The 19,543-nt window shown below is 45.0% G+C and overlaps 1 protein-coding gene across 1 annotated transcript; it reads left to right on the top strand.

Annotated features, from left to right (window-relative positions):
• Positions 1 to 3,941: 3,941 nt before the first annotated feature.
• On the top strand, positions 3,942 to 13,893 carry slc25a33 (solute carrier family 25 member 33). The gene is made up of 7 exons (XM_080014806.1): positions 3,942 to 4,087; positions 6,437 to 6,610; positions 8,071 to 8,148; positions 11,256 to 11,356; positions 11,534 to 11,600; positions 12,315 to 12,595; positions 12,718 to 13,893. Exons 1-7 carry the CDS (start codon positions 4,047 to 4,049, stop codon positions 12,915 to 12,917), a joined length of 942 nt encoding a protein of 313 aa, XP_079870932.1. The 5' UTR covers positions 3,942 to 4,046; the 3' UTR covers positions 12,918 to 13,893.
• The last annotated feature ends 5,650 nt before the right edge of the window (positions 13,894 to 19,543 follow it).

Below are 19,543 nucleotides of genomic sequence, written 5' to 3'. Positions count from 1 at the left end.
GCATTGTGTCCTGTGCAGTTTGTGTAAACTATTGTAAATCATGTATTTATTTATCTATGACTGTAGTACATTTACCAAAAAACCAAACAGTGAGTAGGGGGGGGGGGTTAAAATTTAATTTGAAAACTAAAGATGTTAATCTCCTATGATAGAAGTTGAATGCAATGCATGGAAGGCGAATTAAAACCCAAATTCAAAGGTTGAACTTGGGTGCAGCTTCAGTGGTTGTCATGATTAATGCACAAACGGTTTACAGTAACTCTACTGAGCCGCCAGAGGATGCTGTTCTCTTCAAGTAGAATGTTCACCCCGGTCTGGATTATGGCAATAAAATATCCAAATCAAACCAATGATTTCATAAACCAATGCATTCACGGGGAACATTGCAACCAACAACTCGTTTGATTTAAAAACCAAGATATGGATACAAAGATATTCCTAAACGATTATTTTGTAGAAGTTGGTTTGAGAGTAAATCGGAATATATTATTACTACCAGCCTTTGGGATTAAAATTCATGAGCTTTCCTGGGCGTGCGGTCACTTTATTTGACAGTCCCTTTTGCAAATAGGGCCTGATGTGATCAAGAACCAATAAATGACGACAGCTTAACTTAATTTACAAGGTACACAGGAAAGCCACCAGTGATTTAAATCTACATTGAGTGTAATTGAGTGCCAATGTAATGGGGAAACTTGTATCTATTGTAAACATTAACGTACAGTGGTCATACACACTTATGTATAGAATAGGGGATGGTAGCTCAGGCGGTAGAGCTGGTGGTCTAGTCATCTAAAGGTTGCTGGTTGGATCCCAGGCTCCTCCTGCTAGCATGCTGTAGTGTCCTTGAGCAAGACACTTAACCCCTAATTGCTCCTGATGGCTGCGTCCGTCGGTCTTTGAACAATTGTAAGTCGCTTTGGATAAAAGCGTCTGCTAAATGACTAAATGTAATAGCGTTATGTTGTATAGTATATGTGAAGCGGGGAAAAAACAAAATATGCCATGTCTTTTGAGTGAGCTGTTTTAGTTGAGACTGAAAGGACACTTGTTATTGTATCAATGTTGTGACAAGCAGGTAATGAAGGCGTTTGAATGCATGGGTTATCTGCAGGGCGGAATCCACGGATCTGATTGGCGGCCACCCGCCACACCTCCAGCTCCCATTGGCCGCAGCGGGATCTTTAGATCGCCTTTAGATCACCTTTAGATCGCCCTTGGATCACCTTTAGATCACCTTTAGATCGCCTTTAGATCGCCTTCCACGTAAAACGGTCCCGGTGTCGCGTTGACCCCGTCACCAGGGACCGTGTTGTTTTGTTACCCCCTGCTGCGGCGAGAGGACGTTGTTTACTGACCCCTTCATCACGTCCTGGTCGGGAAAGAGCTGCAGCTCAATTACAAACACCAATCCATGGACAAAACAAGAGGAAAAAATGATATTAATTCACGATGTTACAGTATATAACAGTGAACAATATTTGTCATTTAAATGATGTAATTATTGTTGAATTAAATTGTTTTGATTGTCCAGTCACACGCACATCCAAATTCAATAGAAATATTTACTGACCTCAAAATGAAAAAGAAGATAAAATAAATATATTAGAAACAATTACTGTGGTCACGGCAAAAAAATCTATACAAACATTTTCTCCAAATATTGCACATTACAGCTTAAAACCAAAACTAAGGTTTTAAGGTAAAGATTTAAAAAAGAGAAAAAAATGAGGAGCGGTACAGTGGCAGCAGGGTGACACTTGGTTTGTGGGGTAATGTCGTCCATATTAATATATTAAATGTTATATTACATTTATAAATAAATATAAAAAGCACAGTGTCACTTCAAAATAAATATATTTGCAAACATCTAACTAAATTGCAGGAAAAGGGAGGTCTCTTGACTGGAAATGTTAGAATTTCTGAATGTGGGCATTTTACTTAAAAATAAAAAAAGATTAGATGAATGAAATGAAACGTCCTTTCAACTTCTTGACTGTAATCGAAGAGCTCGTTGTCATAAAGTCACAGAAGTGTGACTTCAGGTGGATCTTCAGTCGCTTTTCTTTGCCGAGCTGGGCCTGAGCACTCCGCTGGACTTCCTCACAGCCCGGCCCCAGGTGGTTAGGGTGGTTAGGGTGGGCAGGCACACGTCCAGCTCCCTCAACCTGAACACAGGATCCCCCCCCAGGGCTGCGTCCTCAGCCCCCTACTGTACTCCCTGTACACACATGATTGCGTGGCCAGGTCCAGCTCCAACACCATCATCAAGTTTGCTGACGACACCGTCGCCGTGGGCCTGATCACCGACGACGATGAGAAGGCCTACCGCGAGGAGGTGGCTGACCTGTCACCCTGGTGCCAGGACAACAGCCTCCTCCCCAACGTCAGCAGAACTAAGGAGCTGATTGTGGACTTTGGGAGGGGATTACAACCCAGGACACACAGCGTGTTGGTGATTAATGGGGATTCTGTCAATGGGGAGAGAAGCTTCAAGTACCCGGGAGTCCACATCACAGAGGATTTAACATGGACTTTACAAACAGACACTCTGGTGAGAAAGGCGAGGCAGCGTCTTTACCACCTCAGGCGGGTCTCGGTGAGAACCCTCAAGTCCTTCTACTGTGGAGCGGGTGGAGAGCGTCCTGACAGGCAACACCACTGCCTGGTTTGAGAACTGTCCTGCTCAGGACTGACGGGGCCTGCAGAGGGTGGTGCGTTCAGCTGAAGGTACCACTGGAACTACCCTCCCCTCCCTGCAGGACTTATACACCAGGAGGTGTAGCAGCAGAGCCTGCAGGATCATGAAGGATCCTCACCACCCCAACAACGGACTGTTCCAGCTGCTGCGGTCGGGCAAACGCCTCCGCAGTCACACAGCAACACAGAGAGACTGAGACGGAGTTTCTTCCCTCAAGCCATAAGGACAGTCAATGCTGAACTCACCAGGGGTCCAAACAAAAAGCACTGAGTCACTCACACAGGCCCCACTGCCTTGCTGTACTGTATGTACCATACTGTACTGCATACTGTATCACCGTCTGGGCTCCTGCATACTGCGCTGTATGGATGTTCTTTGCTCTTGTAAGAGCACACGTTACCCCCCGGATGCTGCGCTCTTTATTATGAGCGTCGCCTGGCTCTGCCGGCTGCACAAGCACGGCAATCCAGCCTATTCTCATTTGTAGTTCCACGTTGGTGGAAGGAGCTGCCAAAAACCACCAGAGCAGGGGCCTCCCTATCTGTCTTTAAGAAGCACTTGAAGACCCAGCTCTTCAGAGAGCGCCTCCTCTCCTAACTTACAATTACTTAGCACTGCTTAGCAGTATTTATTGTCACACTAATGTTTCTGTTGCTATGTAGCTTGAATGTTATTCTCCCTTGTAAGTCGCTTTGGATAAAAGTGTCTGATAAATGACTAAATGTAAATGTAATGTAAATGTTGTGTTTGGTGTTACTGTATTGCTGTGTGGTACTGTTGTTTACTGTACTGCATATCTCCATACTCACTTTATTCACATGCACTTTACTGCACATATCTGTATATACAAATAGCCGATCCCATATACATAACTCTACGCCTTTCACTTTTATTCTGTATTACCTTTTTGAGTCTTGGTTTTTTATTTTATTTTATTCTTTTCACCAACTGTATCACATTTTAGGAATCAGTTAGTTTCAGTTCGTTGCTCGGTATGAATTAGGTGTTCGGTTTAGTAAGTATTGCGCACAATCTCCGGGCGCGTTGCACAGACATTTCACTGCGTATATGTACGAACGTATGTTCAAGTATGCGACGAGCAAACCCTCTCGACTCCTGTACAATCTGTTGCTGCGATCATGCGACGTGACGTCAGAGGCACGTCACGGACAACACCCCCGCTACGCTAGGTCCCGCCCCCCGCCTCCAGCGCAACCCGCCCCCTTGCCGTTCTCAGAAAGCCGGTGGAGGCGACCCGAACCGCGGCTCCGCTTCCCCCCCAAAATATACCGGTTACACGCGTTAAACAAAGGAGCCGCGGGAGGAGTATGGTGGCAGTTTGAACATGGCGCAGAAAGACACGCTGTTACATCTCTTCGCCGGGGGGTAAGTCGTGTGAATACCGCTATTCGTTGAAGCGGACGGACGGTCGGTCGGCCAGCGCTGTGTTCTGTTCCTCTGGGAGCTTGGGCACCGCGAACATCGAGTCCCTCCATTGTGATGCACCCAGTGACCTTGTGTATATTGTCGGGAATCCGCGCTGTAACCCGCAACTCGGTAGGGTCGAGGAAGTCGCTCGCCTATCAGCTAGCTATGCTACACTGCGAGCTAGCGCGACGTTTAGCAGCCGGCGCCGTCTACTTCCTGGCGCCGGTGCGTGACTCGTACCCGCACACAAAGACCACTTCTGTAATAACGAGGCGAATTCCACGTCATACGTGCCGCCGATTGTTACTGAAACAAAACGCGGGACCGAATCCCACGACTCGCGTCGCGTCGCTTTCTCAAGCGAACGGTGTCGATCGTGACATGTACGTCAAACACGTTGAACGCCGCCCGGTAGCTCGTCCTCTCCCGGTGGAAACCCACGCGACGTGAAGCGTGACCCCAGCGTCACACGCCGAGCGCCGTGCGAGCGGCCGGGAAACGGGAAACGGTCACCGGGGACAACCACCTTCCGCCGGGGTGACGAAATGTTGCTATAATCGCGCGTTTCTCGTGGGGATTTCATTGGCAATTCAAACAAAAGTGAACCCTCTCCCCCCGCCTCGTTCCCCGCCGACGCTCCCGACCGGAACAAACCGAAACAAGAGCCTGGGAGGTGGAAACCGTCCTTCTCCGCCGAGCGACTCGCCCGGTGGAGGGGGGAGGTGGAAAAAAAAAAAAAATGAAAAGACACGAAACTTTCGTCACTTCGCAGATGATCGGTTCGTACCGCGCGGCTGCGGCTCACGTTGCTTGCCCCCTCCTCCCTCGCCGGGTCATGCGTGTCAGTGATATTTGAACCGTACGCGCGGCGCCCCGTGGAAGCGACGCGCCGATGGGACCGACCTTAGAACCGCGTCCTTTGCTGTTACATCACCTTGTGCCGATGGGGGCCTGTCTGTGTTACCCCCTCTCCGAGCGGACGACGGTTGACTGGGTTTGGTTGTACCTGGTTATACTGAGAAGTTTGGGGAATCCAGTATCGTGAATACGTGGAGAGGGGGGGGGGGGCAACTTGGGGATCGTTTAGTTTTTTTTTTACTGTAATACTTTTGTTGTTATAGATTATACGTACTATTTTAAAGGTTAATATCATTCGTGTTTATTATGATTACATTTATATTCTGATATGCTATTATATACACGCACGCATTACATAGAATTTCACACGGGGAATGGTTGAGAGGTCAATAACCTTGACTAGTTTACACTTCACAAAAATGGTGGCATATGAGGTGCGGTCTGTGCCACAGGCAACCACTCTGTTTTCGGCTGAAGCTATAATAACATGAATATAATATGTTATCTATTATGCGGTCACCTGAGGTTTATTTATTATTATTTTTTTTTTGTGTGTGTGCACATTCGCAGGATTCTGAAGGTGGGTCTTGTCTTTCCCCAGGGGCGTCCCATCCTCACTTGTTCCCATAGCTTTCTCGGTTTTGGGATTTGGTGGGATTTATGGCCACAGCTGTTCTTGTGTTCCACATCAGTTCAGGAGCTGCCCATTTGATCACTCTCCAAACTGGGTTATACAATACACAAGTTCTCATCAAAAGTTTCCAACTAGGAAAACACAGATATCGTTCTTAGTACCTGCCGAAAAGCTCTTTGTTGGGGGGAAACTCTGCTTTGCATTAAGTTAGCCTATCTGGTACCGGTATTGGTTTCAGTCCATCCCTAGTTTCAACGACCGGAAGAGGTGGGTGTTGTGTTTTGTATAGCGCTTGGTACAGGTGAACCTAGGGCAATAGTTGTTTCTCCATCAGGTGTTTGACTCTGTCTCCCTAGACATGGGACAATGGAACGGCTTAACTTAAACTGGCTCTCACTTCTAAGTTTGTGAGTTATAAGATTGGTGACAACTCATTTAGGCTCTGCCATGAAGACAAGGGATCATAGAGCCAGTGGAAGTTCCAGAATGTGCCTAGCAATGACATTGCACTCTACCATCCTATAAAGGTTCGGTTTAGTGTGCAAGAGCTTAAAAGCCTTTTATGGACAACAACTATGCACTTGGGTTTGATGGAAAAAGGATTAACCCCTCATAATGTAGTGTAAGCAAGCATCCACATGCAAGGATCAAATTGGTCTTGGCAAGTTAGCCATTATTCAAACACTGGCCACCACATGTGGTTTTTGATTGTGTTAGGGTTAGGCTACTGATGTGTCAAAACCACATGGGAGTCCTTTTTTCCCCCTCCTCCAACCCACTGGGCCTAATTGTCTTCCTCTTCTTTGTCTTTTCAGATGTAGCGGTACCGTGGGAGCCATCGTGACCTGTCCCCTGGAGGTTTTGAAGACACGGTTGCAGTCCTCGGACCTCACAATTCGGCCCGTCTTCCAGGTTCAGCTGGGCACATTGAGCGGCACCGGGGTCATCCGGCCGGGCACAGTCACTCCGGGCCTGCTGCAGGTCCTACGGTAAGACCGCTGCTCTCATTGGTGTTGTTGTTTTTTTACTGTGAGTAGTTCCTAGTACCTGTCCTCTGAGGTGCTGACTATCAAATGTACTCCGAGGTCCCAGTACCCGCCCTCCGTTTTCCACTAGTAAACAAAGGAACCAAGTGTTCCATTTTCTCAGCTGGTGTACTATAATACTATCTGTCAGAACTGTTGTGTTGGGATCCTTCTAATCACTGGCTGCTGACTTGAGGTTTTATGGCAGGCGTGCTAATAAGCGCGTTGCTGTGCAAATGCAGTTGTGTTTGTGCATGCCAGATACGAAGAGAGAACTAACTAACTTATAAAAATGCCATGTTCCCGGGCAGTTGCCTAAACTCAAATGCGGTTATGTGATATATCCAGGGGTTTCTCTCAAGGGTGTCTCTTCTGTGGTCTGTCCTAGTAATGATTTCACAGGAATTAATCCTGTCTTACATAAAGTCAGGAGATTAAGTGTATCCCACTCTGAACTAGCACCCTGAGTCGGGATGTGTTACGTGTCTCACTACCAGGCCTCAAGAAGGAAATGTGAGTGGCTTGTGGCGCCAGTTGAATTGTCTTGTGTGTGTGTGTGAGACCGTTTAGGGGTAGAAAGGTCTTGGGACGTGGCCATGTCCCTGGGGGACCCGGGGAGGGTGCAGAGGTTTTAATGCCACAACGTCCTCCTGCTCAGTGTTGTGTTACTTCATTACTATCGGGAAACCAAGCCAGCACCTTTTGGCTATTTGGATTTTGATATTACTTTTGAATGTGCCAAAAAAAAAAGGCATGCCACTTATTTTAGATATAGAAAGAAGCAGTTCAACATGGTTGGTCCCATAAAGTCTGGACTTGTGATCTATGACCTTCCCGAATAAGGGTTTCCGTATTACTGTGGCCTTGAATTGGAAAGGGACTTTTACAGTGTCCCACCCATCATTCAAAAACAGTAAGATGTTTCGGCTCCAAAGTGGATCTGAGGGCATGGGTTTGCGATTCACTTACGGATTGAAAAGATGTGCAAAGTATCACCGATAGGGACAGATCCAAGGTGTGAGCAGAGTTGCGACAGCTGTTCACAAGAAGTCCCACAAATGTTGGGTTCCGACCCTTGTTGTTTGCCTGGAGAGTGAAGGGCAGTCAGGTTGTGACTCCAAACACAACGTGCTGATGTCACCAGTGTGTTGTGTGTTTGCCCAGAGGAGACGTTGTTCATAATGATGCAACCCCCGAGCAGAAGAGTGGCCTGGCTTGAAGCATGGAAACAGGAGACCTGTCGTGGCATTTCTTTTGTTTTATTTCTTTTAAATCCTTATTGTACTTCAACTTGAAGAAGATAAGATAACACTTTATTACCCCCCGGAGGGATTGAAGCATTGTGTAATCAATGTAAATACACGTTTCTTCGCCAGAAGTAGTTTTGTGTGTCAAACTGATCCCTTTTTATTTCCTAATTTCAGGTCAATTCTAGAAAAAGAGGGTCCACGATCGCTTTTCCGGGGCCTGGGGCCAAACCTTGTCGGCGTTGCTCCTTCAAGGTACAGTGACGGCACATTTAAAAGGGGAAATTTGCATGAAATAAAGTGTGTATTGTCTTTGTTTGTACACTCCTCACTCTATTTGTGGGACCTTGTGTTTTTGTTGCAGCTTTAGTACCAACACTATAAAATGCTTGAAATAAAAGTCAGCATTAATTCAGAAAAGCTGACAACACAGCATGTTGTTTTAAACACAGCTTGTAGATTTTCACGTATATTCACCTTTGGTTCTATTCCATGTAAAGTATTAACAAGCAGTCAATTTTTGGCAAAATGCCAACAGTGAGGGAGCAACACTGATGATCCCAAATCCACTCAGCACACATTTCAGTTTGAATTTAAATATTCTACAACGGTAATTGTAACACATTACACTGACACAGAGTCTGTTTGTGTTGTCCCTTCTGTTGTTGTGAACGCACACGGTGCTCTCATTCGCTACCTTCCACGGGCAAACTTGGTCGGGCATGCCCAAATTCCAAACACCTCCAGGGCCATCTCTGGTGCCCAGTGCTTATTCAGCCTATTCTGGCTGCGCAGCGGGCTTTTCCAGAAGCGAGGTGGGAGAGAGAGCAAGTGCTGGGTGACTGACTGCTCTGGACACTCTGACAACGCTCACATCAGCCCACATGTGATTCATTACATAAACACAATGCCGTTATTAAACCAGACTGCCTTCTTATTATACTTCTAACTTCCACGGCACTCTTTTGGCAATAAAATAATCACTACGAATAGTCCTCACTTTCTTGTTCTGCTGGAGCTGGTTTTCAGTCTGGAACTGGCGAATTAGTACAGCCTCCTAATTTTGACCTTGCTAATTTCCACTCTGCTATTACTTTTGAGTGTAATTTGAGGAAAAATAAACTCAGTGCGCACCGGCCGGGTGAGCTTTCACGGGACGCGAGTGCAGTGGTTCTTAAGCTTTTTCATCTCGGCACCAAAAGAGAGATTTAGTGTCTCCGGGGGCACAAACCTCATGGACGCAAAATTAGTTGCCATAATATCTAGATGAGGCTACGACCAACAAAGGCAAAACAGACTCGTACAAATAACTACATTTATTGAATGTCAAATGTCACAAAACTTTTAACCACACACACATTTAGGCACGCTCACAGACCAACTACAGGAGAAACAAACTAGCGTACATTAAAATATCTCTGGGTAATATCTGCTCTCCCCTGGGGAAAAACTCCCCGTCTTCCCTCGTGCTGTGGGTGTTTTGTGTGCAGCTGCCGTACTCATTTGTAAAGTTTAAAACTCATTGCTCAACACTTCTCCACACAAAACACACTGCAGGTGTGCCTCATTACCTCATACGGCTCTGTCAAAGCTGTCAAACATGTTGAATGGAGTCTTTGCCACCGGTGACCGTGGTGGTGGAAATGATGGCGCGCTATGCAGTGTGTCGCGAGGGGGAGGGTAAAGAAGAACAGCTGCACGTTTCCTTGGTTTCTCTGCATTCGGCAAACGTTCCGACTCCCCGGCAAATACATTTTGACAGAATTCAGAGACTGCGCCACGTCATAAAAAGAAAACCACAACTCTTTCTTTAAGGGACAAGGCACGGTTTTCTAACAACTGGGTGCATTTTGACCATTGCAGACCTGCCAACCTGTATGCGTTTTGTGTACCAAATATCAATCAATACAAAACAATACTGTACATTTATAGGGTATTTAAACTAATCCCTCGGATTGGACCAGATGCTACGACCTGGTTCTGTTACCCCTCCCTCTCCCCTCACTCAACATCCACTGAGCAGCACTGAGTGGTACTTGATTATCCACCGGGGTGTAACGCTGCGCTGCTGAGGTGAACTGGGAAGTGGGAGAGTTATAATAAAGCACAAAATGTGTGACCGTCATGTTAACATATAAAACATGAGCTGCGGTCGGTGACCGGAATCGGTCAGTTTTCACCGATCGATCAGTGTCAGATATATTTTCACATTCTTTGCCGATCAGATTTACACGGCTGTGCTGTTCTCATGTACTCGTAAAAATGTTCCGATACTCCAACCCGATACAGCGTAATGTAACGTCGTTGTGTAGTTGACGCTCAAAAAAGAGAGCGAAAGAAAGAAAATCAGTCGGCTGTTTGGAGGTACTTCAAGGTAAAAACAAAGAAGATTAGATATTTTTTTTTAATCTTTGGCCTGACAAGAAGAAGAAGAATATTTAATTGACAACATTCCATTTTTGTAATGATTGCAATTTATTTGCAAAGTACTCTGTGAATATAATATGAATGTATATTTGCACTTAAAGTAAAAGACTTTCATTTGAAGTTGAAACTGGACATTTCCATGTTAGTTATGTTGTGTCCCACTGACACTTGGTGACCGTCCCATCTTCTATTTTATTGGAACTCAGTGACACTTTCATGTTCTATGATTGTTCCATAATGAATAATAATAAACACACGGTGTCAAAATCAGTATACCCGCTATTGTGGTAAGTGCAAATTGCAGCGTGAGTCCGTATGTGCAGCTGTCCTGTCACGTGAGCGTGATCAGATCACGTGATGTTTGTCATCGTCATACAGCAGATCAGAAATTGGAATCTGCAAGTCAGACTTAAAAAACAAATGGCAAAAAAAAACAAAAAACAGAAATAGGAATTGGCCAAGAAAATTTCAGTCGGCGCTTCTCTAGTTGGTAAACATGTTCGGTAACTTTATGAGATGATGCATTTCAAGGGGTATAAGACATGCTAATTCATCCCAATGAGATGAATTAGTATACTGTATGTCGTTAGTGGTAGTATCTTGCATACGATGTGATGCCTCGTGACCAGACGCTACGTGTGAATAACTGATGGAGTCATTCAGCTGCAGTAACTCAAACACCACCGACACTCCCTGTTACACATTTGTGGTACTCAAAATATTTTCCCAAGTTTGGCAGGTCTGCCATTGTCATGAAGTAGTTAGTTATAGGTTTCACTATGCCATGTTACGACCCAGCCACCAACCCAGCTATTTGTTGAACAAACCCCTCACTTGTGTGTTGCGGTTTAAAACCCACTGTTCTAGGTCCTATGTTTATGTTGGCATCTTATTTTGGATTAAAATGCTAATTGTTTTTAATCTTTTAATTTCAGAGCTATTTACTTTGCTGCCTACAAAAAGTCCAAGGAGGCGTTCAACAGCGTGTTTGTACCCAACAGTGGCGCGGTGCACATGAGCTCGGCAGGTTTTGCAGGTAGGAAGTATGAAAACAAGCCCTTTGCAGACGCACGTCTCATGTTTCCTCGTTGTTGATTGTCAGTTAAATAACTCAAAGCTGGAAGTACTTTGACTCTGGGGCCGGGGTGCCGAAAGAAGCGGCGTCGTGAGCCTGTGGGACTGACTCTCCCGCTCTCCTCTCCCGTGTCCACAGCCTTTGTCACCAACTCCCTGATGAATCCCATCTGGATGGTCAAAACCAGGATGCAGCTGGAGAGAAAGTGAGCATTTGCCTAATTTCATTTGTTCTATCGAAATGTTGCCGCCGAGACAGACTCCAGTGTTGTGTTTGATGTCCGGGCAGAACCACTCAGTTATGTTCGGGGGGGGGGGGCTTGTAATATATCCTCTAACAGAGACACTGTCCTCATGACTCTGTCCTTGGGTTATGCAGCACGCAAGACTGAGCATGTGACCCGTGTCCATAAATACTCGCGCTGACGCACTGCGTGTGTTCCAGAGAGGAGCCTATATTTGCAATGCTCAGTACAGGGTAGTAAAATCGTGCGAGGTCACAGGAACCAGAACCAGCCTTATTGCAACACCGACAAAATGGCTCTTCTAATGAAAAGCATTTACAAGTCTTTGGCTAATCAAATTTTTAATATAATTGTCATACACAATGTTGTATTTGCCTCCGAGCCGTCTGTCTCTATTTGGCTGAAAGGTCGGCATAGTAGGCTACGCAATTGCTGCTTCTGTGTATGTGCTGCTTTCATTTTATTTTCCTATTTTGACGTGCGGCTTTCCATCCGCTGTAACACCTGAATTTTCCCCCCCAGGGATTAACAAAGTGTCATCTTATCGTAAAACCAGGAAAGCCAGTTACTGAATGAACAAAAACAAAAAAAAAAAACACAAAACACATCTCTGGTGCCTCCATTCTTCTGTGTCGCCTCACGCCTGGCGCGTAACGACCCGTCTGCACCTTCCAGGGCGCGGGGGGAGAAGAAGATGAACGCGCTGCAGTGCGCCCGCCACGTGTACGGGACGGAGGGGATCCGGGGCTTCTACCGCGGCCTCACGGCGTCCTATGCCGGCATCTCGGAGACCGTGATCTGCTTCCTGATCTACGAGACGCTGAAGAAGCGCCTCGCCGAGAACCGCTTCTCCTCCCCCAGCGGCGGCGCGGAGAAGGGAGCGCTGGACTTCCTGGGCCTGATGCTGGCGGCGGCTTTTTCGAAGGGCTGCGCGTCCTGCATAGCCTACCCGCACGGTACGCCGCGCCGCCCCCACCCGCACCGTGAAGATGTTTGGCACGTGGCAAAGTACAGCGTGCAGCATTTTGAGAAAACAGACCTCTAACATGTTTGCCGTTTTTGTCCCCCTCCCCCACAGAGGTCATCCGGACGAGGCTGCGAGAGGAAGGCAGCAAGTACAAGTATTTCTTCCAGACCGGGAGGTTGATAGCCGTGGAGGAAGGCTACACAGCTTTTTATAGAGGACTCATTCCACAGCTAATTAAGCAAATCCCCAACACTGCCATTGTGCTCTCCACCTACGAACTCATAGTCCACCTGCTGGGAGAGTCTAAGTGAGCTGGGCTGAGGAATCCAAAGCTGGAGCTCCTGCTGCAGGTTTGGAAAGAGACATTTTGGGAAAAAGAGCAGCACATTAACATTTTTATTTTACACGCTGCAATAAAGACTCGTTTATTATTATATTATTATTATTATTGTTATAAGAAGCTTATTATTATTATTATTATTATTTTTTATTATTATTATTTTTTTTTTTGACATTTGAAGCAGCTTGTGTTGCTATCCAAAGATGGGAAATATATTTTTATTTTATCGAAAGCATGTCGTTAGAAGTTTATCAATTGCGCTACCCATGAATACACGATACCCGAGAACCCTATCCTGCTATTCATGGAAAAGGTAATCAGCCTAAGAGAAGTGTTGTTAAGTTAACTAAATTATTTTGTGTATTTTTATTGTTACTATTGTCTTTGTTCTCTTATGCTTATCAATGGTGAATGTCAAAAGTTTTGGTCTGAATCGTGAGGGGAAGAGAACAGAGAGGTGTAGCACAGCTTCTTGGAAGCCAGCAGCCACAGAGACCGTTAGATTACATTTTTTTTTTTTCCCTTTTCAATAATTTCACGAACACAGGTTATGTGTTGATTTTGAAGTTTGAATTATATCAGAGTAATATATCATTTTCATTGAGCTATACAGGTGGATCTGTATATTTTGTTTGTTCAAAAAAATAAATCTCCTTTTAACAAAACAGTACAAACAAAAACAACTTGAATGTGTATTTGACCGGTGGTTCAATAAACTACGTCAAGAAATCACACAGTTGAAGTAAAAACTCGCACCCGCCTTATTGAGCAAGACAAACATTGACAAAGTGCAGATGGCTCAATACCTGGAACGGCGGATTATTCGTTAAAGGGAAATTAAACATTAGCTTTGTGGATGGACCAGTGGATCCATGATTTGAGAAGGAAATGGTCTTTGATGAATGTGTTTTCCTCTATTTTTAAATACAATATTTGAATATTTTCAATGTGTCTTCACCGTATTTATTTTCTCCCTCAATGATTTGCAACACTTGATCGAGACAATCAATCTGTGAGTTCAAAGGTCATGGCGTTAATATTACTCAAAACGGTTCACCGCTGAGGGCCAGGGAAATTTGAATAGAATTTCATATTAACAGAGAATAAATGACACTAAGTAAAAAGAAAATGTATTTCAATGTGAAAATGTCATGTACACCGGAGGTTAAGATGTTGGAGGGTTTTTGTTTTTTTTAAACAGCGTTCTACGATCAAATTAATCAGACTTTTTTTTTTTTTTTAATTATTATTTTGGTCCCAGTCACATCTGCAGAAAGACAAGTACTCCATTTGACCCTAATGACCTTATCACACGTGGGGGCGGGTGGTCTCATGTTTTGCTAAATCGGGACCTGAATGCGTGCTCCACATCAGGGTTTCCAACCTCTTCGTGGTGCGGCACACTTTTTACAATTATGTAATCCCACAGCACTAATCCACTGTCCTGCTAACCGCTGAACATGTCAAATATGTATAACTGATTATTATGGCCTACTAATAGTGATGCATGACTCAAATGATTTTCTCGTTTCTTGTTAAACCACCTGACTCTAATGAGCAGTCGCCAAATCGAACAACTCTTTCTACTGAGTGGCTCGCAAAGAACCGGATCTCGCCCGCAGACCCGTTCCGGCGAACGCAGGGCTGCTGATCTTGCGACACAAGCGCATATCCATTATTGTGGAATGCTCAAGGCGCGCCTCGTCGGAGCCCCGAAATGAGCAGTTTGTGCTGGAAATGGTGTCACCGGGTTGAGTCGGCTCTGCGCGGAGTCGTGGGTCAGAATCCCCTGGCGTCACTGTTGGAGACTGATCGATAGCTGTAGGTGGTGTCTACGTAGTTCTTTCACCTCAAGGTCGCACAAGGGGAGTTGGCCGGGGGGGGGGGCATATCATCAACTTAACTAACTTTCCAGCTTGACAGCTCCAGTACAACCAGTCTTTAAAATGTCCTTTTTGTGTAAAGACGCCCAGCGGCCCCTCAGCGTGGCATTGTTTTAATCTTTTGTGTTACCTCTCGCCTGCCTAGGCTGGGCCAGTTCACAAACGCGTATTAGTTTGGAATCTCTCGCTACATTTTGAATACTGGGGGGGGCGGACATATTCTGCAAAGAAAAGGAAACGCAGGCTCGCAGATGGGTCCGGTTGCCAGGGTCGGTGTTTTCATGAAAAAAACGAACAAACAAAAAAAAAATCCCCTCCAAATCTTCCCTTCCTGCAAGCTGACTAACAGCCTGTTTACAAGAGCAGGATTATCCCCCAAAAAAACAACAAACACCGTAGTATTGACACATCGGGAGCGCGTCTCTAGAGCGAAGACACTGACACCGATGTGTGAATGTGAGTGAGATCGAAGGAAACATCTAAATATCCGCCCATATCAAGGTAACTGGGTAAAATACGACAGAATAAAGTACTCATTTGAGGCAGCACAGATTTTCAACAGAGCATTTCAGCAGTGTGTGGTGTTGATTCAACACTCTTTGCTTTTTGCAACTCATAAAAATCCACCCGTCTTGTTTGCTTCTGCCATTGGCCACTCTTTAAAGGGCCTGACCCGTCAATCATTAACCACAAGGAAATATAAACTGCTGTGGCTCTTCATTGATCAGCTGACTGGAGCTGGATGATGCGAACCAAAAGGGTTAAAAGTATTTTTGTTTGGTTTCGTTGTCTTATGTGGCGTGAAAAAGAAAGGTCCTCCATTTGCAACAGGTAAAAAAAAAAGACAATATCCCTTCAATCGAAATCCAAACATCTGAATTAAGGTCTTTTAGTACAGACGACAAACTAAATCAGTGAACGCTGCACATGAATAAATAATAAATATTATACTTGTACAGCAATAATAATAATTGTTTTTATATGTAATATTTTTATCACAATCATAATAATAATCTTAATAATAAATAAAGCAGGCAGGCAGCAATACACAGTATTACAGAAATGCCTGTTAACAGAGTCAATGTTGTTGTAATAAGCTACAAAGCTGCTGTGAGTCCAAATCCAACTGTGCTGCGTGCGCGTGGATCTACAGCCGCACAACATGATCCCTGCTTAATAACTGCACGCGAATTCCCAGTAATTGTTAATACCCGTGCGTCATTATTTACCAGTGATCTGTGAATGGTTTTACCAATTGGCATGGCTCTATCAACAGGTATACGTATTTAAAGAAACTTTATCTGTATTAAATGTTGTCAAGAGATTTTACAGCCACTTCTGTCCGCGTTTTACCAGTTGTTCTTTCTGAATGTTTTGCAGTCCTTACCTTTTTTTTGTCCAGAGTTTTCAGATTTTTGTTCAGAGGGTTTTATTTTTTATTTTTTAAGGGAGTGACTGACCGCTAAAGCAACATGTTGTGCCCATCGTTTCTTTGCTGCCTTGGAATTGGAGCTCCTTTGAGGTATCTGGAAGGGAACCCAAAAAACACAAAAAGGATGAAAGTATTTCAAAACACATACACAATACCATAATTAATCATAATACCATGATTGATATTTCTGGAATGCCTATAAATTCTGACAGTGATGTTACCGGATTTTTATTCAGGAGAACTTACTCTGGTGCGTGTCAGTTGTCCTCAGAAGCGTCCGTATTTATTACGCTGCACTTTGTTTAATCCAATTGCCTCCTGGTAAAATAATCGGACCATGACGGTATATTGGTAAGGTTTGGGTTACTGACTCACGTGATCTGTGTACTACGTCAACTTGGGCATGCACGCAACGATTTCTTCGTCTTGGTGTACGTCTATGGGTGGCGCCATCTTGGTGGGGTAGTCAGTGTTGATCACAAACTCCATCCACAATACCGAACAGCCAATCTGGATGAAACTCAAACAATGCGATGTTGGAACTGCACCGAATACAAATTGTATTCAGGTTCTCTGTGGGTTCGTCGGATCCATGACATCCCATGAAATTCTGACGTCAGTCACGTCTGCACGTGCCGCCATCTTGGTGAGGACCAGGTTATTGACCCCTAGACCACTTGATCACTAGACTGCAATGCTGTCATGTGACCTGTGCAAGCCATCATTTGTGCATGCACGTGCGTTGTGGTGATGATAAAGAACACATATTTACAAAATTGTTCCACAATAATGGACCGATTTGGATCAAACTTCGACGACGGCATGTCGGAGCTGCCCCGAATACACATTTTATTCATCATGTCTGTGAGTGCGGCGGATCCATAAGATCCATAGACTACTGACGTCAGTTTTTCATCAACAATAGCAATAGCAATAGATAATAAATTATTAGGTTAATTAATTATTATGATTAATCAATTATTATTACCCCATATAATAATAATAATAAATATAGCTGCAGGCAGCAATACACAGGATCCAGTTAAGTCGTGTAAGGTATGTATTACAGTTTTCTGAGTTTCCGTGATGCCGGGATCAGACTACACAAATTCAGCCGGCATTTTGTCGTGAAAGACAAAATATTGTGTAGTCTGATCCCAGCATAAAACACACCATCATTTCGTATTGATAATTTTCAGGGTTCTATGGGGTTCTGTGCAACACAGCACGAGTCACAATTTTCCGAGTTTACTTGGACGCGGCATCGGCTCCTCCAGTCTGTCGTCGCGAACAAGCGTAAAGACAACACGAAGCAACCAGGTCGACGCAACGCACCTCTCCCAATGTGAAAGAGCACCCAGAGAACCAGACTTATAGAACGTGGGATGATGATGTCACAAAGCACCCCGCCCTCAAATTAATCCAGGTGTTAACAATAACAATAATAATAATAATAATCATCATTATTAGTATAAATAATAATTATAATAATAACTTTATATATTATGGGTTCTTTATCACAAACAATCCAAAAATAGTGCTGTTCTTGTACACATAATTACAGACACACAGGGTGAATCCCTTTATACATACACACACGCCGATCAGCCACAACATTAAAACCACCACTAATAACCACTAATACTGTGTAACTCCCCTTGTGGCTCCGAAACAGTTCTGACCCGTGGAGGCATGGACTCCACAAGACCTCTGAAGGTGTCCTGTGGTATCTGGCACCAAGACGTCAGCAGCAGATCCTTTAAGTCCTGTAAGTCGTGAGGTGTGGCCCCCATGGTTCAAGCTTGTTGTTGCAGCACATCCCACGGATGCTCCATCGGATCCGACCCTAACCCTGACATCCACATGATGTAGAAGGAAACGTGATTCATCAGACCAGGCCACCCTCTTCCATTGCTCCATGGTCCAGTTCTGACGCTCACGTGTCCGTTGTAGCTGCTTACAGTGGTGGTCAGGGATCAGCATGGACACTCTGACTGGTCTCCGGCCCCATACGCAGCAAGCTGTGATGCACTGTGTGTTCTGACACCTTTCTATCATAGCAGCATTAACTTTTTCAGCAATTAGTGCTACAGTAGCTCTTCTGTGGGATCGGACCAGACGGGCTGGACTTCACTCCCCACGTGCATCAATGAGCCTTGGGCGCCCATGACCCTGTCGCCGGTTCACCGGTTGTCCTTCCTTGGAGCACTTTTGGTACTAACCACTGCACACCGGGTACACCTCACAAGCCCTGCGGTTTTGGAGATGCTCTGACCCGGTCGTCCAGCCATCACAATTTGGTCCTGGTCAAAGTGGCTCAGATCCTTACGCTTGACCATTTCTCCTGCTACCAACACATCAACTTCAAGCACTGACTTGTTCACTTGCTGCCTCATATATCCCATCCCTTGACAGGTGCCTTGGAAACGAGGTGAGCAATGTTACTCACTTCACCTGTCAGTGGTGTTAATGTTGTGGCTGATCAAATTATCTCTAATAGACTTGCAGACTGGGGCTGGGGACAATATTCCTGATGGACGGTTCGTCGTAAAGAGGTAACTGGAGCAATAAGCCGTCGCAGCTTATGAGTGACCTCTGTCTGCCGCAAGGGGAACAGTCACACGCCACGCACAAACGTCACGACCGCGATGACGTCAACGCGGCAGCACCGACTGCACGTAATGCTGCATTCAAGTCGCGAGGGAATTACGGCCAGAGTAGAACTCGATTGGGCGCAACAACTTGGGGAGTTGTCACGCGTTTAACCTCGACCACCGATACGAACCCGAGATGGAGGTTTCTCAGAATGTTTTGTTTACGCTGTCAACTATTCACAGATTGGTGTCTGCCACAACTTTTCAACATTCTGCCAACATTTCAGCAAAGAACGGCAGTCGTGTGCGATGTACATTATCTTTAAATTAAATCAATAACTATTCAATTATGATGTAATATTAAATGGATAAACGTACCACCTGTAAACAGGTTTAAATGTATTTCGTATACATGAGTTTCCCTTGATTTTCAGTATATTATAGCCTACGATTACATGCTCTGCGATCCAAATCGAAGTCATTTTTTTTGTAACCTTGACGCTGTTTACACGTTTTAATGTATTTAGGGTGTTTTAAGTGATTTTTTCCCCCCGAGTTCACAAGTAGTATTTGAAATTGAAGCCAAGCCTGAGGGGGGAGGGCAGTAGCTCGTAATTCCCACCGCCCCCGTGGTGCCTGAACGCTGCAGGACAACGCTCAACTCAGTCGTCAGTTTACGCTTCCTCCA

This window comes from Zeus faber, assembly GCF_960531495.2.
Source record: "Zeus faber genome assembly, chromosome: 15".
Taxonomy (NCBI): Eukaryota; Metazoa; Chordata; class Actinopteri; order Zeiformes; family Zeidae; genus Zeus; species Zeus faber.
The sequence above is the reverse complement of the archived record's forward strand: the minus strand, read 5'-3'. Positions and strand labels throughout refer to the sequence as shown.

Coding starts and splice junctions, on each gene's coding strand:
- slc25a33 (XM_080014806.1), top strand. CDS start 4,047: ATGGCGCAGAAAGACACGCTGTTACATCTCTTCGCCGGGGG. Junction 6,611..8,070: donor GGCCTGCTGCAGGTCCTACG/GTAAGACCGCTG, acceptor TCCTAATTTCAG/GTCAATTCTAGAAAAAGAGG. Junction 8,149..11,255: donor GTCGGCGTTGCTCCTTCAAG/GTACAGTGACGG, acceptor TTTTAATTTCAG/AGCTATTTACTTTGCTGCCT.